Source organism: Rhipicephalus microplus, chromosome X (genome assembly GCF_043290135.1).
Source record: "Rhipicephalus microplus isolate Deutch F79 chromosome X, USDA_Rmic, whole genome shotgun sequence".
Lineage (NCBI taxonomy): Eukaryota > Metazoa > Arthropoda > Arachnida > Ixodida > Ixodidae > Rhipicephalus > Rhipicephalus microplus.
In genome coordinates this window covers 40927523-40954883 of record NC_134710.1, presented here as the reverse complement: position 1 = coordinate 40954883, position 27361 = coordinate 40927523, and the positions used below count along the sequence as shown (strand labels likewise).

General features: G+C 43.3%; 1 protein-coding gene across 4 annotated transcripts in view; it reads left to right on the top strand.

Moving 5' to 3' along the window:
* Nucleotides 1-27361, top strand: part of LOC119175844 (eukaryotic translation initiation factor 2-alpha kinase 3) — an 87585-nt gene that overhangs the window by 45564 nt on the left and 14660 nt on the right. For 3 of the 4 annotated variants that reach the window (XM_075876282.1, XM_037426846.2, XM_075876283.1), the window contains 4 exons: nt 2285-2696; nt 5691-5840; nt 12762-12947; nt 26242-26343. In XM_075876282.1, the coding sequence (XP_075732397.1) occupies nt 2285-2696; nt 5691-5840; nt 12762-12947; nt 26242-26343 (850 nt within the window). Of the gene's footprint in view, nt 1-2284; nt 2697-5690; nt 5841-12761; nt 12948-26241; nt 26344-26704; nt 26853-27361 lie in introns of all 4 variants that reach the window. The other variant, XR_012886639.1, reaches the window with a different exon arrangement.

Genomic DNA, 27361 nt, shown 5'->3' with positions numbered 1-27361 from the left:
GTTCGTTCTGTTCTAGGGGGGCGGGGGAAAGGCCTGGGTGGCGGCGTCGCCGCCGCCACTCGTGTTGGGGGCTAGGGAAGCACTGCCATAATGCACTACCACACAGGCTCCTGTGTCCAGCGGTTCAAGCTTGAGCAGTTCATGTTTGTGAAGCGCAACACATAGTTAGGTAGACGGTGATAGCCTTACCTCTCTCTTTTTTTTTTTTTAAAGCCACCCGTTCAAGGAGCGGTTCAGTCATAATTCAAGTTTGAAATATAAATGACAAATCGATCATTTAACTCGTGAAATTTTGTTGTAAAATTTCGATGAATGAAACCAAAATAAAGTTTTTAGCTCCTTGCAGTGCTTGCAAGCTTTATTGAAGCACTTAAAAACCTCGAGAACGCTCAGGCACTTTTTATGAAGTAAACCTAGTGACAAAAGAACTAGCGACCGATTGCCAAACGTGTTAGGAAAATCAGGCAATCGGGAGATCAAGCCCAGGAAATCAGACATTCCTGAATCTCGTGTTGAGAACTGGCCATCTCGCACTCCCAGTGCTCCGGGGTGGGATTATTTCATTATTATCGTTATCTTTTTTTTTGTAACTTCGCTTCGTTCCTACGACTCGGCACGTATCTGTGTTCGCAGCGCCAAGCAATGAGGACATTGAGAGTATTTTTCTACACCTTTAATAGCTACTACTGTAATATAATGCTGAAGTTAGTCATGTAGGCCTGAGTACATGCTCTATCGAAGTTGAAGGCCAGAACGCTTTCTGTAGAGGCACCTTTAGTTAGCCAAAGCCAAGGGTAGGCATGATGTGGAAGTGTGAACAATCTTCCAATTTCAGAAGAGAAACTGCGGCATAAGTTGGCATACAAACAAAGGCATTATCTCAGCAGATACTGAAGGGAGAAACAAATTATCCTCGCACGTTGGTTCTGATTGATACCCCATAAGATAGGGGCGAACACTTTATGCACGGTCTGATCTTTATCTCACGAGCAGTTTAGTACCTGACAAACCTGAATAGCCTTTGCGACAAGAAAGACATGGCATATCTGCGTACAGGTGAACACAAACTTCTCCTCACCCCATCCGTGCTTGCAAGGCGTGCTTAACAAGCGTGAGTGCTAATGAGCAGTGTGGCCCTGCAGGTATTCCATATTGGATGCAAAGGCACTAGGTGCCCGAGCGGTGGTGGACTGTTTCATGTAATACCAGCAGATCTAGAGCATTTTGTTCCTCATCAAACAAATTTTATTTTTCTTCATATTCACGACCGCTCGAGACGAGGGGCAAAACTGCAGAGTCTTCTTGAATACTACTTTTGTCAACATGAAAATACACTATGTCATCAGTTTATCATTAACAAATTTAAGCTTAAACAATTAAAATATCACCATTCCTTCAAACATGCTGACCATGCAAATACTATACGTAGCGGGAGAACTGCTCCTATAGGAATTTATTTAGAGTGGTTTTACTGCACGAGATATGCCACCAAAATACTGACCCTCAACATGTTTTACATACTTTTGCAGTTCTTAATGCATCTCATGACACTGTATTTATGATTTCGTTCATTCTTGACCGAATAAAGCCATCATTATGGATTTCATACATTGAGGAATTGAAGGAATGGAATTGGACGGTCACGTCATTCCTGGAGTGGGAAAGGGTCAATTTTTTCATTTCGAAGAATGAAAAGGAATGGAATTGCAGCAAGTCTTAATTCCTCTGAATGAGATCGGAATGGAATGGAGGCACTCATTCCGCAACACTGCATTGCACTGCTAAGCAACCTTGGGAAAAAGATTTGTTTATATGAACCAATGTTTTAAGGGAATTTTTTACTCTTTAATTTTTTTTTGCTCTAGAAGGCCCAATTTCTGAACAGATGAAATTACAGTTACTGAATATTTTTGAATATCACTGCTCAACCTTTTTAGCATCAGTCTCGGAATCCTGCCTGCTTAACATCCTCAGGTGCTTGTCCATTCAGTCAGTATGGTGTACAAATAGTGCTAAATTAATGATAGTGTGATGCCATTTCATCTTGAGCGTGAAGTTCGAATTGCTTGTTGCATTTGCAAGAGGAACCAGCGCGCTGCTAGATAGAACCTGGGAAGTGGCAAAAGAGAATATTACTGCATTGACCATCAGGTTTCTTATGTCATGCGTCATGATACTATATCTGTTAATGATATGGCCTTCCAGCCTTCTGCTTTATATAAAAAAAAACGCTAACATATCAGGAATGTGTCACCGTTTTGTAAACTTTTTATTTATTTTGCAGCTTTGACACATGCACAACCTCCTCGTCCTTTGATAAGACCACCACATCGGCTGCAAAGGACTCTTCTTGGGGGAATGCCACACGTCCTTTCAATCCGTTGCGGCCTTTTGAGGACCAATTTTCATTTGGAGACATTGGGCACGGCAGTGCAGTGCTGTCTTCCATGAACTCTTCATCAAGTGGCATCACCACTGATCGCCACACATCGGATGATCGTTCCTTGTGCGTGCCTTTTTCTGCATATGCAGCTACTGACGAAGATGACTCAATGATTCAGTTTGAGCACTCTGGCAAGGATGTCAAGGAGCAGTCCATTTCAAAATCTTCAGCGAAACCCAAGGAAAATGGGGAGCGGCCAAAGAGTTTGTCGCTGCCTGAGCAAACACCCATGAAAGTGTACTTATACATTCAGGTATGTATAAGTGAATGATGGGGGGTGTTCTCTGTTTAAAATTTTATGTGAGTGTAATATATATAAGGGACCTAAATGTAAGAGTAATTGCTCAGTAGTATAAAACAATTTGTCTGAACCTTTCATGTACTTCAAAAGTCAGTCAATCACATACAGGGTATTTTTTTATCGCTTCAAATTTGCAAATATTGGTGAAATATAGTCTGACTATTTCTGACTATTTCTGACTATTTATATGTCTGACTATTTCAATCTAGGATAAATGGAATTTTCTTTTATATCGAGCTATCTTTAAACAGAAGATGCTTTAATGTCAATTGATAGGAAGATCTATGGACGCATTGATCAAAAATAGCCGGAGCACTTCAGACAGTGGCTGACTGTAAAGTAATAAGACTGGGTCTGGTAATAAGCATTTGTCAATCCGATGAGTACATACAGTATACTCATAGTAAATGTAAATCTTCGTAAATGGAAGAAGTGCACCTTGCAAGATTGGTTTTGTTCTTGCATTCTGCACCCCTGGTCATCTTTCAGTAAATAGAACTCCTGGTAAATAGAACATATTTTTCTGGTTCTTTCATGTTCTGTTTAAAGAGAGTCTGCTGTATTCCATTTCTTCAAAATAATTTATTTGGAAATTGGGACACCAATTTTAATGCAATTCCCACGCTTTAAAGGCACCCTTAAAATCAGCTGCCATAAGTTCTGTCAAGAGGCTCATTGACAGCCCGTTGAGTGGTGGTAACATCGCCGAAACAGTGACCATTCTGGCTTGTCTTGCACTTAAATATTAGGAAGAAGTCTCTGCCGGACTGGCATCAGAGCTGATGCAGCCTTGATACAGCCGCTTCGTTGGCACTCTTGGTTTTGTGTACTATGAGCAAAGCACCGAAAAAATTGTTATAGAGACTTAGCATGCTCGAAAAGACTTACTGGGATGTTCTGAGAAGCAGTAACAGCTTTCCCATTGCAAGGCTCTCCTTTAACTCAAAATTGAACTTGTTTAATTCATATTCTCTGATATTCCTCTTGAAGCAAATTTTCCCATTTGCGAAAAGGCTTCAACAACCGAAAATTGTGGTACTTCTAAGCATACAATGTCCCACTGCAGTCTTCTTTTCGCAGCTTAGCTAACATTAAACTGGACATGTAGTCTTTTATTACTCCTGGCTGATTTTTCATATAATGAACCATTTGAAGTGGTTAGCTATCCAATAAAGGTTAGATTGAAGTTTGCTATCAGCAGCAGAAACATTCTTTGAGCATGTACCTGAAATTTCAACTTTTATGGCAACCTCTCCGAGAAAGATATGGGGAATTAAGGAAAAGCAGGCAGGTTAACCCTTTGTAGGTTTGCCTACATTTTTGACATGATGGTATTTAAACTGGTTGTCGTGTGTAGTGAATGTAAGCGACAAAGAAATAGTATAAAACTAATTGCATCAGAAGCAAGCCAGTACTTACTGTAAAAATTTGGACACATGTTCCTCTGACTAAAATTATATATTGTCCCACTGACTCATGAAAGCAACATCTTGTGATCACATTTCCTGGTATTTGGCATGAAGTGGCCAGAATAAATATGCAGAAGGGCACTTTTCCAAGTTGTTTTAAGTAACATTGTGCATACATCATTTACAGCAGCAGAACACCACCTGCTGTGTTGCCTCTTATAAGCCTTCGTAGAGGGCTGTGGTCTCTTCTTGTGAAGCTCACTTCCCTGCATACTCAAACCATTTTTTTGCCAATTCTGTTGTCATTTTTTTCACTTTCAAAATGTTAGTGTTGATATCTAATAGTGCTTAACAAAGAATGTGCCAATTTTGCTGAGGATTATGTTTCGATGCAATTGTCGATCGACTTGCGACACAATTTTACAGAAATGCATGGTTAGTAGGAGCTAAAATTGCTTCTCTAGAAATTCAGAATATTATATGGTAAGTTCTATAGCTAAGTTCAGAAGTTTTTGTAAAAAGTGGAACAAATTTCAGCAACATTGTAGTACTACCACATATTTTTAAAGTGCGCTAAAGCAATTTTTCTTTAGCACACAAAGACTCCAGTAACAGCCACTTAGCACAGCGCTAATTACAACAGATGACGTGGGAGAAAAACTTATCTGCAAATGGAAAAGTGGGGTGCGTGTGTCTCGATGGCACATGAAGGGTTAACTAGAGTTTGCCTAGTTTGCTATTTTACATTTGGCAATAAGAGTAATAATATGAGAGAGAAGGTATTAGTCTTTTTCTTTCAGCTCATCAGCCCAGAAAGCTGCATGTGCACCTCTGTAATACTTGCACGCTACTCAAGTGCCTGTCTATAGATAAGCTGCACTGCTTGTGAATTGTCTAGACCAGTGTTTCTCAGCCATGAATTTTCGGCGACCCTTGTGGACCATTAGAATAGATGAGAGACTCCTTGTAAGAGAAAGAAGGGGGCCGGGTAGTCGCAAGACAGCAGTGCAGCATGAAGTACGTTGCTTTAATTTCAATGGGTCATTGTTAACCCCTCTGGGTTCCACGGAACTCCATTAGAGGATCACTGGACTATACACATACAACTTCTCACTTTACTGAGAAAGTGCCCGTCATAAGCTAGCCAGCTTATCGTCAGCTTTTGCAATTGCAAACAGAAGAATGAAAAGCAATGGAAGATGGCAACTAGCATCCAGTGGCATTTAGCAGCCATTGTTGACTACTTGCTATCATGTCAACACAATATATGCACAAGATAAAACTACAAAAGTAAGGATGTTTCTTCAGCCGATGCATATGTCACAGTTGTTCTTCAAAGTAAATATTGCGGGTGTGCCAGTAACGTTTTTGACTTCTCAAAACATAAGCTACTCACACTGAAACAGTATTCTTCTGACTATTCTACAAAGATAAACTTGATTGCATTTCAACGTCTGATCTTCTGTGCAGCATCCCTTGTGAACAGAGTCTATGAATCATGCAGTGCTCTCTGAATTTTTTTCCATGTGCCTTACAGATGCAGCTATGCAAGAAAGAAAGCTTGAAAGAATGGCTGCACGCTCATTCTACTGATCGTGACTATGAGTCTGTTCTTGACATATTCTACCAGATTGTCAGTGCAGTTGAATATGTCCATGACAATGGCTTGATTCACCGAGATCTTAAGGTGTGTTGGCATTTCTATAATTTTACTTATTTGTTTATGAGTAATCTTTATTATATAAATAATAAAATGCTTAAATTGTTCATTCCAAATTGAAAAAGTAAACATTATTTTTCAATTTAACAACTTTTTAAAAGTTTCAGTCTTCTCAATATAAAACTTGCTAAAAAGGTTAAGGCGTAGGCAAGTTAGTTCATTAGGCAATGAAGGGAAAACTGCGCTGAAATTTAGATGAACACAAAGAAGACGGAAGACGACAGACGCTGTCTTTACTATAAAGCTCGAAGTTGCTTGGTTATGAGCTAAAAATGTGTGATGAAGTGTCACTGTTGTTTCTGCTTACGTACTCTATATTTTCATGTCTGACTTTTGTGAGTGATGTTTTATTTAGTGACATGAGCTCTTCTTTTTCTTCTCATCGTCCTTTGCTTTGATTTACTGAGATTGGTAAGCAGTTTTTTTTATCTTTTTGTTGCTACATACTTTTGCTTACTCTGTACTAAATTATTGTTCAGTGCATGAAAAATTGTGGGCCTTAGAAATAGCTAAACACTGATGACTTGCCTTAACGAAAATTCTAGCCCAGGTTTTCTGCAACGTTTTTTTTTTGCTGGCATTCATAACACTGGAGTGTGTGCGGTATTGGATACCGAGAACACAGAAAGCATTGTAAAAATCGGTGCGCTTCACTTTGCCATCAATGTCACTGGTTGCTTCTTATCACCATGCACTTTTTATAGAGATTATACCGGACTTCTCATCTTGCATTGACATTTGCAAGCCTATGCATAGTGTACCTAGCACCATTTTGCAATTGCTTTCAAAAGTTGATATTAAAGAACAGGAATCCTTTTGTACCTGCTAATGTAGAGATCGTTTTCATAATTTTTAGCACACAATTGTGCGGCCTAGCTGTGACCATAAGAATCTGAGATGCGACTTGGCTTGTCAAGCCAATCAGAATGCACAGCCACTGGTGTGTGACGTTGGGTGTACCAGCCACTGGTTTGTGGTGGATTGTTGCGTCATACGACCAAATTTCACTTTCCATGCCAAAAATTTCCATTGTATGTATAGGCGTATCAGGCGGGGGTCAAGGGGGCACGAGTCCCCCCACTGCGAGAAGTAGGGGGGGGGGGGGGGGGCTCAGCCCCACCCTCCCACTTTCCACAGTGGTCACTCTTGGCTGCACGCTGGGGAAACCAATAAGTAGGGGGTAGTTTTCCATCAAAACAGTAATCACTCAATTATGTTTTTACGGGATAATGAAATTGTCACGAGGCTATGTTGCAACATAGTGAAATTTTGCCAGCATTGCCGCTTTGATGACTTTCCTTGTAGCTTGTTTATATATATATATATATATATATATATATATATATATATATAACTGCTTTGTTTTCGATCTTCCTACTTGCATTACCACACCCCTGCTTGGGACGTTAAACCCCACATATCATTACCACACCCCTGCATCCTAAAGTACCAAAAAAGTGGTGAAAATGACATGCCTAATTTGTGTAACAGGGCCCCTTTATGGTTGCAAAATTCTCTGTTGTGTCAATGGCATTTGTCAGGATTTGTACCATTTTCACCTGTAGTATTTTTGCTATTGAAATAAATGAATAAAGAGCGATCTTGTGCACATAGGCAAGTGAGAGAAGTGGGTCCTATTCTGTATACTTTTCAACTTGAAGGGCCCCTGCAACACTTTTGTAACTGCCTTATTTAGCATTAGAACGCATATACTAATCAATGATGAGACGAATACAACAAGAATGTTGTGAATTGGTGCATGAAAAGTGAAGTCATGAGACCTCAGACTTCTAAACTCGAGCAGATGAGGAGAAATGTTTCCTTTTGCATTTTACTCATCCACTGACATAAAAGCCCTTTCCTATCACCTTATGCATCTCATAAAGACATACAGGAAGGGTTGCTTCATAATGGCCTTCCCTAAGTACCACAGTACTGTTCTTTTTGACGGCATCATTATTGTGGTTACCTACGTCGAATCACGGGCATTGGATAGCAGACGCTCCCATCATCTCACTGTGTTATATACATACTGTATAAGACACATGCTTGTTAGGCGGGGACACCTCTCTGCTTGCATGCAAGACGCATTCTACGGCAATGCCAATGTCTGCCACGTGTCGCATTTTGGCTCGCTGAAAACTATGCATGCATTTTCACCTTTAGTTGCTTGCATGCCATAGCCGTGTTTGCCGACTTAGTGTCTTGTTCGTTCTGAAAATTGTTCGCTTTGAAACAAAGTAGCCAAACCTGGCAAGCCTGCTGCTAATCCAAAAGATGTGGGATCAGCTTTGGCTGCAGTAGTTGCATTTTGGTGGAAGTGAAATGCTACAGATGCTCGCGTATTGTACAATTTCAGTGCATATTGTAGAACATCACGTGGTCAAAATTATCCATAGTATTCCAGTAAGGTGTCTCTCATAGCCTTTGTCACTTCGAAGTGTTGAACCATATAAACAAATCAAATCATCATGTTGTAAAGCAGTTCGCTTGCATGGTGGGAAAGGTGAGAGGGCGCATCACGAAGCCTTTTAATTTGCGGAAAAGCGTGACGCGCGATGTTGCACTCTATGGCGTCGCAACTATTTTCTGACGTGGATGCCGACGGTCAACACCCGGCAAGCATCCAGAGCATAGACTTTTTTGACGCCTAGACAACTGTCTTCACGCTGCGTGTTCTTGACGCATTCTATTTAACAGAGAAGCTAGGCAAAATGTGTGTCCGGCCAAAATAAAAAGAAACTTTTGCACTGGTGCTCATGACTGCCATGGCGGCTAAAGGGGGCCATATCATGGCTGCGCTGGCTGCTCACCACCTGGGTTTACTTCCACACAGCCATGAATATGACGAGGAGCAGCTGCCGCCGCCAATCTATGCCGACCAACGGAGATAGTTCACGCAGTCACCGCGCCAAGTTTACCTGCTGTGGCGCGAACAGAGTACTGGCGATGATAGGCCTACGCCAGATTTGCACAGTAGTTCTGGTACTTGAGTTTGGACATTCTCGCGTGGTCTGTGACGGGCTGTCGTTCGACTCTGTTGTCTATGCCAAAGAAAGACCTAGCATAAACCAAGAGGCCACGTAAGCACCTAAAGTAGACCATCTTCACTGTTACTTAAACTTTTCATAGCTAACCTCCTTCCTTTTAATTTTTTTCTCTTTTTCGCACTCCACTCCTTGTTAGTTTTGCATCCCCTCCTTCTTCGTAGCGCCTTCATCGCTGTCCCTCCCCTGCCGGCGTACCTCTGTTGAGAAGCGCGGTCATTACCTCACTTATCTGAGCCGCATTACAACCGGTCTTTTATCTTGGTGGCTGCGCAATAAGTGATAGTACGTGTGTACATGCAGTTTATGGGATTATAAAGGGTAGTGAGAAACGTCTGCTTTATAGCCGGTCCTGCACTATTCGGGGTTTCGCGCTGAGTAGTCCGAGCTGTACGTGCATGGAATGTTGTGGAATGCCTCTTAGTTGCACTTTATTCAGCTGTTTTAGTTGTCACATATCCGGCTTTTCCAGTCGGTGGTGACCCTTTAGCATCTCCTACAGCCTTATTCTCTGCTTTAATTTACGGTCTTGGTTGGTCGTAAACATTTTTTTTTTCCTGCTCCGAAATGCACTTTTCGTGGCTGCAAAAACCTTTTTCTCCTATCTAAAATACACTTTTGGCTGGTCCAAAATCCCTTTTTTCCCGCTCCAAAAGGTACCTTTTTTTCATTGCTACAGAAACCTGCTCCAAAATGACCTCAGCCAATCATCATTGAACATGACAAAGGGAAAACCTTAAGCCTTTTGCCCCCCCCCCCCCTCCTCTTTTTCCGTCACTAAACTTCCGTAATTTTTTTATCATTGATAGTTTATAATGAATCAAATAAAGTGTAGAATGCAAGAAACCAATTAGAAAGTGTATACGAAATATGTAATAGACGTGAAAAATTCTAATACGGGAAGTCTACATTTCTCCTACCCTAGTAAAGGTTTACAGATAATTTTTTTGTTAAATAAGAAATATTGAAATTCAAAAAAGATAGTTGCATTTCTCATGCTCTGTAAAAAATTTGGGCGAAATTTCATGGTCATCAGAGCACCAGAAATACCCGAAAAATGAGGGAAACATTGAAAAAAAAAAAGCCAAAATTTGTGTTTTGAGAAAAATGAGTTTTAAAGTGAAAATTGAATGTTATTTATGAAAGATGTCAGTAAATGCAATGAAATTTACACACAAAAAAGAACAATTTTTCGTTTTGTGGCCAGTGCCACTAAAATGCACTAACACCAAAAATTTGTTTCGTTGTGATTGCTCAAACCAGTAATTGTATATAAATTATTTAGCTTGACACGGTTCCCCTTTTGGACCGAAGTATGAAGTGCTCTCTAGGCAACGCAAATTTTTTTCCAGAAAATTGACACCTCAATAACTACTTTCGGAAATTTACCTGGTACACTTAATATAGAATGACACACACACACACATGCACACACATACACACACATATAATTTAGCTGTATATTTGTATCTGACAAAAAGATTATTTTCATATCATACTTATTACTAACCGTTGCTGTGAATTTTGATGTGTAACCGATTACGTTTACCAGTTTATCAGCTTGGACTTCATCTTTCGCACAAGAACTGGCATTTTAGCTGTGTAGCCAATGCCTTCTTTATTTTTGTCGATGCCAGTGCAAACATGCACTTTTCAATGAGAGCTGCTAGTCCGTCTTAGTTTAGGGAGTGGTCATGATAAAATGCCCCATGTAGAGTAGGGCTGCTTGTGTGACACTCACAGGTCGACAAAACTTGTGGAGCTCACTCAAACTTGCTCGTGAAATATATTTGGAGCTTTGGGCTCGCTCAGACTTCTCAGACTTGCGAAAATTTTCCTGAGCCGGACTTTCTTCCACCGGACTCACTCGGTTTCAAAGTCACCAAAACATTACTCACCCGGACTCACTCAGACTCACGACTCGATCCGAGTCTGAGTGAGCCCGAGTGAGTTGACTCATAAGTTTGTCAGCCTAGAATTAGATTCTTCAACTGTGCCGTCAGTGCTGTTTAATATCTCATGTAATCGGTGCTCTTCTTGGTGCCATTTGACATACTGTCTTTGAAAACTAGTTCTGACTGCTTCCAAACCAGTAAAGTCGTTTTTCTTGGAAGAGTTGGTAGAGGGAGGTAAAGGCACCCCCCCACATACCTTACACCTCTAATTAATAAATATTAAAATGGTGTATGAACGACACTGCTTTGGAATACCTGTGAGTAGATGTCAGTATAAACATCAATCCAAGTAAGGCTGTTAGCAAGCTGAAGATGGCAAGATATGACCTATAGTCGGCAAAAATGATTGGGACTCAGACTCACTAAAGAAATATATTTTGCACTTTGGACCGCACTTGGACTCGGACTCACCAAAATTTTCCTGAGCCAAACTCACTCGAACTTCTGCTCACAAAATTTTTCTTCAACCGGACTCACTCAGGCTCGGAGAGAATATTACTCACCTGAACTCACTCCGACTCAAGGCTCGATCTGATTCTAAGCGAGTCCGAGTGAGTCGACCCATGAGTGAGTTCGCCAACCTACGTGTGTCCGAGCACTTTCCCACAGAGTTGTGATAGATGTGTTTCGCTCTTCATTGTCACACTTCTATCAAATTTGTTCCTTCTTGCTCCGTGTTCGTGGCTTGAAGCACTGTCAATACTGCCTCACAGCGTTCGTGAATTCAGCGCATGCAGCAGCGTCGCAGTGACTGTTGCCTATTAGTTGCTCGCATAGCACCACGAACAGCAACAGACTATCTCAAAACGTTGTATCTCTTGAAGAGCCAACGTGACCGCCAACATTGTGAGCACGAGGAATGCAAACACCGCCCCCTGTATCTGTTCACAACTGAACAAAAAATTACTTCATATGATTTCCGTCATGAGGCATGCATGAAGGCTAGGCGATATGCGAGAGCAGGAAAGGGCTATAGCAGAGGTTCGTGATTGGCTCAATTGGGTGCATCTGGCTGGCATTAAGAAGAATAGAGGCGGCACTGGTATAGCTTATCTAGCTTAGTTTAGTTTTGAAATCCTCAATGCTGGCTATTTTGGTGACATATGAAAATAGCATATTGGACTCATGCTGATTGTAAACTGCTACTTTGTTAATGGTTGCATGTAATTTGGGCTACTTTAATTAATAATTTGGTCTCGGCTTTATCGTTTTTATATCATTTCTTCCACAAGCACTGGCCTTTTAAATATATGTTGTGCATCTTACTTTGTGTTCAATGACCAACCATCTGCTTAATTAATTGTTTCTTGAACTGTGAGGTATAATACTTATGAGATGTTTAAATGCTGGTGTAAACCCCATTATTGATCCTGAATATTCGGCCATCTGCTCCCAAAATGCTTTTGGCCAGTCCAAAGCACCATTTTGCTGCTACGGACTATGCTCCTAAAATCAAGATGTCGCTTCCATAACTACTGTTGACCTGTTTAATAATCAAAGGAAGCATTGTGTCAGTTATTTAGAAAAAAACGGAGACCTTCAGAACGTTTTAGTGTATAAGAATGAACTGGGCTTCGACCTTTAGAGCCCTTCATGCAGCACATTGCATTGAACTTGAGGTTGTTTTATTGTATAAAATTTGACTTGAATACCCATTAAAGAATCCCAGCTGTTCCACTATGACATCATGTCTTGTAGTCATATCCTGGTTTTGGCATGCAAAACTGCATAACTTAATTAAAATTGCATAAGATCATGTGCTTGGAGACTGAATACTACCGTAAGCTCTGTTCAGTGTCACGCTAATGTCATGTCATATTCCATTACTTTTATTATGCAAGAACTACATTTTGTGATCAGTGCTCTGCCTTCCTCTTCTGTTACAGCCGTCCAACATCTTTTTTGCCATGGATGATGCCATCAAGGTGGGAGACTTCGGCCTGGTGACAGCTCTGACAGGTGGCTCAGTAGTTGCAACCCCTTTGGAAGCACCCTCTGGAGATATTTTCTCCAGCAAGTCAGGACGCCTGACTGATCAAGTGGGCACCCAGTTGTACATGAGTCCGGAGCAGGTAAGGCTATTGGGCTTAATATTTTTCTGCCAGCATAAGGTCAATAATAGAAGGCCATCTTTTCATTGGAGTATTCAGTGTATGTTTGTGGCACATCATTCTAGTACCTATAGTTATGAACATATTGCAGTTCATTACACTTTTCTGTTACTAGTGGGGCTGTGAAAATGTTTGAACTTTCAAATATTTTTTTAATGGTGCTTGCTATTTGATTTGATTTGCACTGGAATTTCACAATTAGAAGTGTTGGAACTTCATGAAGATTAAGCACAGTCAATGTACGAGTGGCAGTGATACCTTCAAAGTTCTGATGTGCTTCACTCCTATTGCAGTGAAGCTGCCTTTCAGACTCTGCTACGGCCACAAATTTTTTACTCAGGGAAACGCTGGTTCCAACATAGAGATGATAGATGAAACAGATCAGGGGGTTCAATTAATGACATTTTAATGTAACAGTGTTAAGGAGCTCATTTTGTAGAAATTTCGATGCCGGTGCCGGCGTCATTAGTTTTGAGTGAAAAATCATCATATTGTCTGTGACAAAATCAAGAAAGATGCAAATACAATAGGTAATAAAAATTTCCTGGCCTGAGTGAGGATCGAACCCATGCCGTTTGCTTGGAAAGCAGATGCTCTGCTACAAATCCACGCGTATGCTTGGAGATACAGTGAAAATAACTTTCTGTGCTTGTAAATGCTGTGAAAATAACTTTCATGCTTTACAAACGCATGCAACTTGTATACAGGCGTGAAAATACGTGTGATACCGCAGGACTATTACGTGGTACAAGTGTATATTGCCATCGGGCATTGGAACGTGTGATTACCATAAAGACTTCGTTGTTTAAAGCTGGCCACCCATTACAAAAAGACTTTACCTTACTACGGGTATTCCATTCAAGGCCCCTAAACCACCCAAAATATTTTTTAAAACATTTCAAGTATCGTGTTCACAATGTTGTCTCAATCAGCGATTCCACGTGTGGCAGCGCTATGAGCTGCCGGAACGCCACAAATTCTAAGAAACCATCCCTCCTCCTCTCCAGGCCCTTTGTGCGAGGGCGAGGAGTTGAATCTCTGACGCGTAGCAGATATATGGTGCGATTGGTCGAGCAAGAATCTACGATTTCTGGTTAGCCTGTGAGCAGCTGTCTGTTCTCTCTCCCCTCTTTATTTTGAAATGATAAAATAGGAGAGATTGGTGCCATGGTGACACCGGCTACTCCTTCTCACTTAGGAGACAAAGTATGTTGTAAGAAAATGATAAGTGCACAAAGCGCAATGCAGTAGATGTGAAAGTACTACGCAGCCGAACATCACATGGCAGTTCAAATACGCTAATAGGTTAATATGTACACAAGTGTTGTATCACGACTTCCACACACAAAGTCATTTCGCTCTGAGAGTACTCCTTTATGTTCGTCGTGTTGCCCGCATGCGCGCGCCTACGAATCGGCTACTACGGCTTGTCAGGTCTATACGCGCGAACGGTCTATACGAGCACGATTCCTATGAGCACGGGCTGGCACGGCAGCAGTGGTTTGCCAACAAGCACACAGTTGACGAAGTCAAAGGAGAGACAGAGTCACGGCAACCGGAAGTGGGCGGTGTTTTCAGCAGCGCGTCTGCGATGAGGTATGCCAGTGGTTTGGGGACCCCTTGTGGACTGGTGGAAGTGATGGGGGACCTTTGCAGCGGAGGGGAGGGAGGTACGTAGATAAATTAACACAACTGGAGCGTGAAACAAGTGCCTTTTATTGCTACCAAAAATACCAAACAAACGTGCCTCATTACTTCATTTTGGACAGTTCATTAATACGTGGCACAATCACACTTAAAGAAAAATGCGGGTGAGAGTGTCATGGATCATAGAAATGGCTTCACTGAGCCCCTAGAATCCGCGGACACCCATTTGAGAACCACTGACGTATGCCATGCGAGATTGGGAGGAGCACTCAGGGAGAGGGCAAATCGTCTTTGAGAGAGGCAAAGCATCTTTGGGAGCCAAAAGGAACATCTAAGAATGTGTTCAGAGATTCTCTGCAACCTTTTTTCTGTAATTTCACTTCAAAGTATTTTAAAAATATGAAATAAAGATTCGACAACTATCGGAAAAATATTGGACTCCCACTCAAACATTAATATTCAAACTCGTTTTGCCCCCCAAATTTTGCTATTCACACAGCTCTGTTTACTATTACAGCCAAAGCTCGGTACGTGTAACAACCTAATATAATAGATTCCTTGATATGATGTATTCTTGCTTTTTATATTGTGACCTTGAAGTAAGTATCCTTATTAAGCCACAATCTCACTGAAGTGCTGTGGGCTTGCATGCTTGCATCATTTGAACGCAGCACGGGAACTGATCGCAACTGCTCAAAAGGTGTGGCTCACCTCGGTCCGTAACTGACAGTATCCTAAATGAGTGGGGGAAAAAAAAAAAAAAAAAAACCCCGCAGGGGCGCCTGCACAAGTAGGCGTTTGGTGTGTAGCGACACCACGGACCCGAGCTAACGGGGGAGTTTCTACTCCCTCCCACGCCTAGCCGTGCGTGGCTTTGCCGTGTCCGGGGAAAAGGGGATCCTGGGGGTTGAGCCGACGCTGGGTGATTGGACCTTTAAGGCCCCCCGACAGAGGCAACACACCCCTTTGGCCCCGGCTTCACGTAGACGGCACCCCTGGGCTGACCCACCCAGGGGAAATCGGCAGTCGCCTTTTCCTATCCCTCTCTCCGCATCTCCGTCTTTATCTCTTACTATTTATATGTCCTGTCTTCTACTCTCTTCCGTTTACTTCCAAACTTCCTGGCGGCTAGGGTTAACCCTGTGCAAATAGCCTACCTTGGTCTAGGCGCATTGGGTTATAGTGGCGTTGTACGGCTGGCGTCTGCAGTTTTCAGCATCTGTAAACTTGTAGCGTCCCCTCGTTGGGCTCCGTGGTGGGTGGCCGCCAACGCTGCTGAACAAAAATAAGAAAGGCATGCATGGAGCATTCCCCTTACTGTCTGATCGTACCGGCTTAAAGCGGGTACGCACCAATGATATAAACTTTTTTAACCAGCCCAAAGAAACATATCCTCACTATCATGTTATCCACTGTGAAAAAACTGAAAAGCAAGCCAGAACCGTCTTTCCTTTCCTGGTTTCTAGATGTCTTACTGAAACTCTTGGCACAGGATACAAGGTAACCAAAATGGCTAGTGGAGACCTTCTCCTCGAAATCCGTGACAAAGAACAATTTGAAAAGCTAGACCGTCTGTCAGATTTCGGTGGCATACCAATAACCATAACACCACATAGATCAATGAACACAACTCGCGGAGTGGTATCTGACATGGACTTACTTGACTTGACTGAGACTGAACTTTTGGAGGGGTGGAAGAGCCAAAATGTCACTAATGTACAGAGAATCATCATTAGAAGAGATAACAAGGAAACACCGACGAAACACTTGATACTCACATTTGCATCCAGTAAACTACCGGAATCTATTCAAACAGGGTACACAAAGACATCTATCAGGACGTACATACCAAACCCTCGTCGTTGCTTCCAATGCCAGAGGTATGGCCATGGCTCTAAAACCTGTCGTGGTCGCCAGACTTGTGCACAATGTGGAGTTCTAGGCCACGTGTCTGAGAACTGCAAACAACCGCCACACTGTGTAAACTGCGAAGGAAACCATGCCGCATATTCACGCTCCTGCACATACTGGAAAAAAGAAAAAGAAATAATTACGTTGAAGGTGAAGGAGAACATTACATTTAAGGAAGCACGGCGAAGAGTCGCTTCATTCTATGGACCTACATACGCTGATGCGGCGCGTCAGGGGGCACCGCCGCACAAGCCCTCGCCACTCCTTCGACCCGCGCATACCGAGCCGGTGGTTGTGGCACCTGCCCCCAAGGCGGCTGTAGCCCAAGCTACACCGCCTACTCCCAAACAGAGACCGGAGACTCCAGAGTCCTCCGGTCTCAAGGCCTCACCTCACCAGGCGAGGCCCGAAATTCGAATTAACAGCCCGCACGTGCGGGCATCCAGTGCCTCCGAGGAGGCAATGGATACGTCGGCACCCTTGGTGCCGAAAGAGCGGCGTGGCTCCCTGGAGCGCGTCAAGAAAACAAAAAAGCAGATAACAGTGCCTGGTGATGGCCCTGTTAAGTGAACTCAAACTCCCTGTCTAAACAGCCACTCGCTTTTCGTACACACAGCACTATTTCACATTCACCATGAACACTCAAATTATACAATGGAACGTCAGGGGCCTTCTCAGAAACCTTGACGACATCCAAGAACTCTTACATGAACACTCGCCAAAAGTGCTGTGTGTACAAGAAACACACCTTAATTTAAAACACACAAATTTTCTTCGTAAATACGTTATTTTCAGAAAAGACCGTGTTGATGCTATGACATCATCAGGAGGTGTTGCCATCATAGTGAATCAAGGAATTGCATGCACACACTTACAACTCCAAACATCCCTTGAGGCAGTGGCTGTTCGAGCGGTTCTTTTTGATAAACTGATCACAATCTGCACTATTTACATTCCTCCTAGCTATAAGCTGCAAAAACGCGATTTACACTCTCTAATTGATGAACTTCCGGAGCCTTATGTTCTCCTTGGAGACTTTAATGCGCATAGCAGGCTATGGGGTGACTCTCGGTATGACGCGCGAGGTCGACTGATCGAACAATTCCTTATCTCGTCGAGCGCGTGTCTCCTAAATCGAAAAGAACCAACCTATTATAACCTCGCTAATAACACCTACTCCTCCATAGACCTGAGCATAGTATCTCCATCTCTTGTGCCTCTACTCCAGTGGAAAGTCGTCAGTAATCTGTACGGAAGTGACCACTTCCCCGTAGTTCTGAGCACAACGACAGTAACTGAGTGTCCACCACGTGTTCCCAAGTGGCTCATAAACAGAGCCGACTGGGAACAGTTTTATGCTATCGCTTGTCTAGGTTGGAATGACATCTGTACTTTGAACATTGATGTTGCTGTGAACTACTTCACAGCGTTTTTGATTGATGCTGCAACAAAATGCATCCCACAAACAAATGGACACCCTGGAAAACGATGTGTGCCATGGTGGAACTCTGAATGCCGAAACGCGCGCAAACAGCAAAACAGAGCTTGGAGGCTGCTTCGGAACTCACCGACAGCCGAAAATCTTGAAACCTTCAAGAAAATAAAGTCTCAAGGCAGAAGAACGCGTCGGCAGGCCAGAAGAGAAAGCTGGCAGAAGTTTTTATCGGAGGTTAATTCATACACACAGGAGGCTAAAGTCTGGAACATGGTCGGTAGGATAGCAGGAAAACAAGTACACACACTTCCACTCGTAAACACTCAGGGTGATACCTTGGAAGATCAGGCAAACTTCCTCGGTGCACACTTCGAACAGGTATCCAGCTCGTCCCACTATACTGACACTTTCCAAGAATACAGAACAAGAATAGAAAAACAGAAACTCGAACACAAATCCACTAGATACGAGGCATATAACCAAGCTTTCAGTCTAGCTGAGCTCCGAACATCTCTAAACTCCTGCAGTACTTCTGCCCCAGGTTCTGACCGTGTGATGTATGAAATGTTAAAAAACCTACCAAACGAAACCCGAAAAACCTTACTTTGTTTGTACAATGCTATTTGGTCTTCTGGCACTATTCCTACCTCCTGGAAAGAGGCTATTGTTATTCCCATTTTGAAAGAGGGCAAGGACCCTTCTTTACCCTCGAGTTATAGGCCTATAGCACTTACAAGCTGCCTGTGCAATGTCTTCGAAAAAATGATAAACTGCCGACTTGTACATTTTCTTGAAACAAATAATTTGCTCGACCCATTTCAGTGCGGGTTTCGAGAAAGTAGATCCACCACAGACCACCTTGTTCGTATCGAGGCACAGATCAGAGACGCCTTCGTCCATAAACAATATTTTCTCTCTGTGTTCCTCGATATAGAAAAGGCTTATGATACAACATGGCGTTTCGGAATTCTAAGAGACCTGTCCCACCTTGGTGTGCGCGGAAGAATGTTTCATATAATCGAAAGTTACCTGTCAAACCGGACATTCCGTGTCCGTCTGGGCAGTGTGCTCTCCCAAACATTTGTCCAGGAAACAGGCGTGCCACAAGGTGGTGTGCTTAGTTGCACACTTTTTATTATTAAAATGAATTCTTTGCACTTGTCCATCCCCCACAGTATGTTCTATTGTACATATGTCGACGACGTTCAGCTTGGCTTCAAGTCATGCAACTTGGCCATGTGTGAGCGGCAGGTTCAGCTGGGTTTAAATAAGGTCTCCAAATGGGCAGATGAAAACGGATTTCAACTTAACCCACAAAAAAGCACGTGTGTCTTGTTCTCTCGAAAGAGAGGCATGCACTCGGAACCTGACATTCGACTGAACGGGCAACGTCTGTCCGTCAAAGCCGAGCATAAATTCTTAGGCTTAATCTTGGACAACAAGTTGACCTTCGTACCCCACATAAAGTGTTTAAAAACAAAATGTTTAAAAGCCATGAATGTTATAAAAGTGTTGTCACGTACTACGTGGGGTAGTGACAGGAAATGCCTCATAAATCTGTATCGAAGCCTCATTCGCACCCGCTTAGATTACGGGGCCGTTGTTTATCAGTCTGCAAATCAAAGTGCTTTGAAGATGCTGGACCCCGTGCACCATTTGGGCATCCGCCTTTCTACGGGTGCTTTTCACACCAGCCCCGTAGAAAGCCTTTATGTTGAATCAAATGAGTGGTCGCTTCATCTGCAGAGAACTTATATGTCCTTTGTTTATTTCCTTAAGGTGAAAGCAGATAAGAAGCACCCCTCATACTCTACTATAAATGATTTGTCGAGCTCATTTCTGTTTCAAAACAGGCCTTCGATGAGGCAGCCCTTCTCAGTTCGCCTGAAAAGTCTAGCTGAGGAAACTGGAGTCTCACTAGAACACAGTTTAATGGCTCCTGTAGCATATTCGCCACCGTGGCAATGGCAGACTATAGACTGCGATGTGTCCTTTCTAGAAGTTACAAAACATGCGCCCATTACCCATATCCGATCATACTTCCTGGAACTTCAACACAAATACACACGTCCTGAGTTCTTTACAGATGCTTCCAAGTCCAACTCCTCTGTGTCCTACGCTGCTGTCGGCCCATCCTTTTCGGATGCTGGCCCTCTACATCCAGGCACAAGTATCTGCACAGCAGAAGCTTACGCGATACTTGTGGCAGCTAAACACATCAAACAATTACAAATACAAAAAGCAGTAATTTATACAGACTCCCTCAGTGTGGTAACGGCTCTGCACAGTCTTAAAAAACAAAAAAAACCCGGTCCTTGTCTCACTTTACTCCATTTTGTGCACACTCTACACACTGAAACAACATGTTGTAGTGTGCTGGGTGCCAGGGCACCGTGAGATCCAAGGCAATGTGAGGGCGGATCAGCTCGCTGCATCTGTCCACAAAAGCACTGGTCCTATACCCATATTAATCCCGGCCCTTGATCTTAAGCCGTCTCTCAAACGAAACCTCAGGGACTACTGGCAGAGCAAGTGGGATACACACACACAAAACAAACTACACATTATTAAGCCACACCTTGGTCATTGGCTGCCAGTATCAAAATCGCGTCATACAGAGGTAATACTAACGAGGCTCAGGATAGGACACACATACACGACACACACTCATCTTTTGTCCGGTGGTGATCCACCATTGTGTGAAAAATGTGGTGAAACATTAACAGTCCTTCACGTTTTAATCCAATGTAAACAATTAGAAACTATAAGAAAACAGCATTTTCCATTACCCTACCGACAACATATACCTTTACACCCTGCAATGTTCGTTGGTAGGGAACCGCTTTTTAGTCATAAATCATTGTTAGCGTTTTTAAAAGACATTCATAATTTTCATATCATATACCGGGTCATCCCGTAGCACCACCTCTCCAGGGAGGTTTTTGCTGCGATGGCTACACAACAAAGCAATTGCCTCACGGCCCTTGGACGCAAGGGTACGAACGAGTGAGGCACTTGTGCTAATGCCATTCATGTCCGCCATCGTTTTTATTATCACCAACTTTCGTAATCCATTCGCACCACACACACCTTTCACGGCATGGTCATGATTTTATTACTTGTATGTTTTTACCCGCCTTACCGCGAGGAATTTTATGGCCCTTATACAGCCGCTAATCACAATCATTGACCACATTCCTTATCCCATGAACTGGCGCTCTTTGGCCATCAAATGGCCCTTGCGCCAAAAAACACCATATATCATGGGGAAAAAAAAATAGACAGTATTCAAAGCTCGTCGCTGCTGCATGAGGCTGCACTGAGTTGATGTGCATGTTTGATATGTGCAGATAATTGATGGGTATAGTTCAACAGTTCCTTACTTAAATTTAAGTGAGAAAAGACAGAAGCGGACACCCAATCACATTGTGTGCTTGGCCAACAATGAAATGGAATGGCAACTACATTAACTAATTGTAGACAGTAGAAGTTGCGCCTGTCCTAAAAGTGTAGTAGCTGGTTGTTTTTTTTTATGTTCTAGGTGTTCATATAATATTAAGCTGATAAAAACAGTGACCTTCAGTAAAAGCTGTAATTATACCTTTGTTAATGCAAAAAATGGGATAATTAATTCAGACTTGTTCCCTCTTCCCAGCCATCATGTGCATTTTTTAATGGCATCGAACTTTCATTATTCCAATCAAATTTGGCCACAATTCCATAAATTTGGATGATTCCCGAAGTACGTAGAGCGTAAAACTACACAAATGAGTGAAAATGGCGTTCGCAGACAACCAGAACGATGCAGCGCTGTCTGTCTTGCTATCCTTATCAGTTAGTGACAGTGGTTTTGTCCTGGTGGATCCAGCTCTGTACATTTTCATTTCGACTTGATGCAACAAATGAGTGAAAATGGCGTTCACAGACAACCAGAACGTTGCAGCGCTCTCTGTATTGCTATCCTTATCAGTTAGTGACAGTGGTTTTGCCCTCGTGGATCCAGCACTGTGCATCTTCATTCGACTTGATGCAACAAATGAGTGAAAATGCCGTTCACAGACAACCAGAACGATGCAGCGCTGTCTGTCTTGCTATCCTTATCAGTTAGTGACAGTGGTTTTGCCCTCGTGGATCCAGCACTGTGCATCTTCATTTCGATTTGATGCAACAAATGAGTGAAAATGGCGTTCACAGACAACCAGAACGATGCAGCGCTGTCTGTCTTGCTATCCTTATCAGTTAGTGACAGTGGTTTTGCCCTCGTGGATCCAGCACTGTACATTTTCATTTCAACTTGATGCAACAAATGAGTGAAAATGGCATTCACAGACAACCAGAACAATGCAGCGCTGTCTGTATTGCTATCCTTATCAGTAAGTGACAGTGGTTTTGCCATCGTGGATCCAGCACTGTGCATTTTCATTTCAACTTGATGCAATGAGCACGCAATATCACAAAACTCAAACATCACGGAAGCTGTTGAAGATCAAGAGTGTTGAGTTCCAGTTGCTATGCTGGCATAAAACTCATTTGCTACATTGTGATGAAGGAACAATCAGTTGCTGGGCCCTTTACCTGTAAATGAACTATTGTCATGTGCAAAAGAGACGAGAGCAGAGCATGTTCAGTCTAATTAGGCAAGCCAGTTTGTCACTATGGTCGCATTGAAAACGAAGTTGCAGGATGATGAAAATTGCCGTTTTTACACTGCACTTATGCAAAAAAGTACAGGATTTATGTGTTCATCAAGAAAATGAAAGTGTATTGATTTAACAGATATTTGTTCATAGTTTTTCTGATACTTTTGATAATTTGGACATTTCTTTTATCGCATAAGACCGGCCCCACGTTGGGCGCCAGTGTGGTGTACACGTATCCCGAAGGAGTACGGCCACCAGCGTGGGTCCGGTCTTAGCGAGCCGCAGGGCACGCGTTAACCGTCGCCGTGGCGAGAACACGATACTGCTCAAAGTCGCAACACTTTACTGTGGCAACACCAAACGCAGTACAGCCCGTTGCAAAGGCGCGGCGGGAAAGCAAATGGGCTTATCCACGCCACGGGCACAAAAGTACTACACAGGGTGCCACGAGCACGCCTCCGCGGTAAAGGTGATCCACGGAGACACCGGGACCAAGGCCCGGTTGCTCGAGCGAGGGCAAAGGCGCTTGCGTTGGCTTCGGAGGGAAACGGGTCAGCGTAGCCAGGCCACGCACTAGCAGCGTACCGCCCTTCGGCCGTGCATACGCAGCGGGGCAACAAAAGGTGATCGTTCGCCTCGGGCGCGAGGCGCCGTCAGCGAAGTTCGACGAGCCCCGAGCGCCGGGAGTTGACGAACGGAAAAGATTGCGTGGCTCACCGTTTGCAGTCCCGGAGAGTATCTGTCTGCCCGCTCCCGACGCAGCGCGCGAAAACCTCTCGGGAGGCTCCGCGCGCAGCGCCACAGTCAACATCCGCTACCGGGTGAGGGAGTTAAACGTCACTCCTCTCCCCCAGCGCGGCAGGCAGCAAAGGAGGGGAGACGACATGTCGGGACATGAGAACGGCAGAAAAGGCGGCAAAGCCCGCGCAAAGGCAGCGGGCTAGCCTCAATTCCCACATCCTTCAACACAAATACACACGTCCTGAGTTCTTTACAGAAGCCTCCAAGTCTAACTCCTCTGTGTCCTACGCTGCTGTTGGCCCATCCTTTTCAAATGCTGGCCCTCTACATCCAGGCACAAGTATCTTCACAGCGGAAGCTTATGCGATACTTGTGGGGCCTAAACACATCAAGCAATTACAAATACAAAAAGCAGTAATTTATACGGACTCCCTCAGTGTGGTAACGGCTCTGCACACTCTTAAAAAACAAAAAAACCCAGTCCTTGTCTCACTTTACTCCATTTTATGCACACACTACACACTCAAACAACATGTTGTAGTGTGCTGGGTGCCAGGGCACCGTGAGATCCCAGGCAACATGAAGGCGGATCAGCTCGCTGCATCCGTCCACAAAAGCACTGCCCCTACACCCATATCAATCCCGGCCCTTGAGCTTAAGCCGTCCCTCAAACGAAACCTCAGGGACTACTGGCAGAGCAAGTGGGATAGACACACACAAAACAAACTACACATTATTAAGCCACACCTTGGTCATTGGCTGCCAGTATCAAAACAGCGTCATACAGAGGTAATACTAACGAGGCTCAGGATAGGACACACATACACGACACACACATATCTTTTGTCCGGTGGCAATCCATCATTGTGTGACAGATGTGGTGAAGCATTAACGGTCCTTCACATGTTAATCCAGTGCAAACAGTTCGAAACTCTAAGAAAACAACATTTTTCATTACCCTACCGACAACATATACCTTTACACCGTGCAATGTTCGTTGGTAGGGAACTGCTTTTTAGTCATAAATCATTGTTAGCATTTTTAAAAGAAACTCATAGTTTTCATATCATATACCCGGGCATTCCGTAGCACGACCCCTGCAGAGAGGTTTTTGCTGCGGTGGCTACACAATAAAGCACTTGCCTCACGGCCCTTGGACGCAAGGGTATGAACGAGTGAGGCACTTGTGCTAATGCCATACATGTCCACCATCGTTTTTTATTATCACCAACTTTTGTCATCTATTCACACCACACACACCTTTCATGGCATGGTCATGATTTTATTACTTGTATGTTTTTACCCGCCTTACCGCGAGGAATTTTATAGCCCTTATACAGCCGCTTATCACAATCATTGTCCATATTTTTAGTAAGATTAACTGGCGCTCTTTGGCCGTGAAATGGCCCTTGCGCCACAAAACATCAAACATCATCATCATGTCAGACTCTACGTCGATACCTGCCGCACAACACAACTTGACAGAGTCTACCGCCTCCCTGCCAGAGATGTTGATGACGCAAGCTGGAAGCCCATCACCACCTTGGAACGTGGAGACACCTACTCCTCTAATTGTGAACACGCTACACGCTCAGAAGCTTGGGGAGCCCGTGCCAACGATCAACATTATTATGCCCGGAGACGTGCGGGAGCTGCATATGCGAAGTTCAGTGCAGTCATTGGCCGAATGTGCCAGTGGTCACCTTGCGCTCAGCGAAGATCAAACTTTTGATACAGGGGGCCTGGCATTCGTGTCTGTGCGGGCCGATTTCATTTCATTTTTATTTCCTTAAAGACCTTCGAGAGGGTATTACTTAAGGGGTGGGTAACATACAATCGATAGTTTTGTATGTGTTTGTAAGTGTTTACTGATTCGACTGGGACGTTAGCTATGTTATAAGGAAAGCGAAGAGGGTTTAGACAGTGAGTGAATGAGATTAGTTTGCATTTAGTAGGGTTTAAGGTCATAAGCCAGTCATCACACCATTGTAGGATATGGTTGAGGTCTTTTTGTAATAACATTTGGTCAGAAGGGTCAGTGACAGTACGATAAATGACACAGTCGTCAGCAAACATGCAGCAATTTGAAGATGTGTGCATCGGAAGGTCGTTAATGTAAATTATAAATAAAAGAGGACCAAGGACAGAGCCCTGCGGTACACCCGATGTTACCAGATGGCCAGACTGTGGGCTCCCAAAACAAAGTTGCCACATCTATGACTCCGATTTTGACGGATTCGGTGTATCCCAGACACACACCAGCGAGCACTTGTACTCGCAGAGGCATTTTCATCCGATTCAGCGATGCCTCTCCAATCAAGGCGTGAGAGACCGACACGGCTGCAGACATCGAAAACATGCCGCTATGGTTAAAGCATTGCTCTCTTACGACCAAAGCATGACCAAAGTCGTCACAGCGCTACCAAGGCCATCAGCGACCAATCCGACACAGCCAGTGTCGGCCCCCAGAATGTCTGTCAGCTGGGTCAGACAACCTACTCTCACCGCAACCCCACTTCGTACTAGAACGACCACCGCGGAAGAGCCAGTGCAGACCACCAGAGATGATTTTTACAGGTGACGGTGAAGTAAGTGAGACAAGATATTGCGGGCAGAATGCCATATACTTGCTGCGTGGCCGAATGTAATGATTACAAAAGCAGTGCTCAGGCACAGGCGCATACATGGCTAGAAGAGAATAGAACAGCCGGCCCGTAACAAGGGTGCCGTCTCTGTGTCGCTTTCTTTACAATAGTTAATTGCTGTTTGTCAGTTGCCCCTAGTTTGACTTTTTAGTTGCTTACAATTGACTGCTGTATAGCCACATTGTAGTTTCATTAGCATGTTACATCAATAGTATTGGCATTTGTCTTTTCTATAGATTGATGGCCTCAAGTACAACCAGTCAGTGGATATCTTTTCTCTGGGGCTTATTTTTTTCGAGCTTCTATGGCCTTTTTCAACTCAAATGGAGAGAATACAGGTAAGTTCGCATGCTGTTGCTATTAGCATAAGACTTCCTTTATGTGGTCGTGAAGCGTGCAATTACGAGTATAGTCGGGGGCAAGCAGAAATGTATGTACTATTATATTCCTGTCACCTATCAAAGGTGAGTAAAGGTATACCAGCCAGCTAACCTTAATTTTGTGCTTGAGCTAGAATCCTTTGAAGTTTCTGAACTTTTGCTTTTTCAGAAATGCAGCTTCACATAGTGTATCTTGAAGATGCTGTAAACATTCTGGTAGAAAGAAAAAAAATAGTGAATTGATAATGCATGAAAGCATAGGCTGGCGAAAATTGTGGAGCTCACTCAGGTTCACTCATGAAATATATTTTGTGTTTAGGACTCGTTCGGACTCAGACTCTCCAAAATCTTCCTGAGCCGCACTCTTTCGAACTCACTCTATGGAAATTTTCTTCAACCGGACTGACTTGGACTCAAGCTCGCCAAAATACGAACTCACTCAGACTCAAGGCTTGATCTGAGTCCGAGTGAGTTGACTCATGAGTCCGTTAGCCTAGAATTAGCTTCTTCGACCATGGTGATAACGTTGTTTAATCCAAGTATCTCACGTAATCGGGGGTTCTTTTAAGCGCCTTCTGATATAGTAGCTCTGAGTAAGAGTTCCAACTGGTTTTAAACCAGTGGAGACATTTTTTTTAAATAGATAACAAAATATATTCATCAAGAACTTTCCTGAAAAAGTGGGCAGCAGGAAGATAAATGCACCTTTTATGTAGAATAACATAAGAGCTGAGCTAGTTGGTACGTATTCATACTAAAAAAGACAGGGCGTGCAAACACACACATAAGAAGGAAGTCAAGACACCACGAATGCTTACTAAAAACTGAAAGTGCACACAGCAACTCACCTTCGTAATTGACACCTCTGATCAATAAATATTAAAATGGTGTATGAACGATACCACTACTTTGAAATACGTGTCAGTAGACATGAGTGTAAATGTGAATACAGGTAAAGCTGATAGTAATGCTGAAG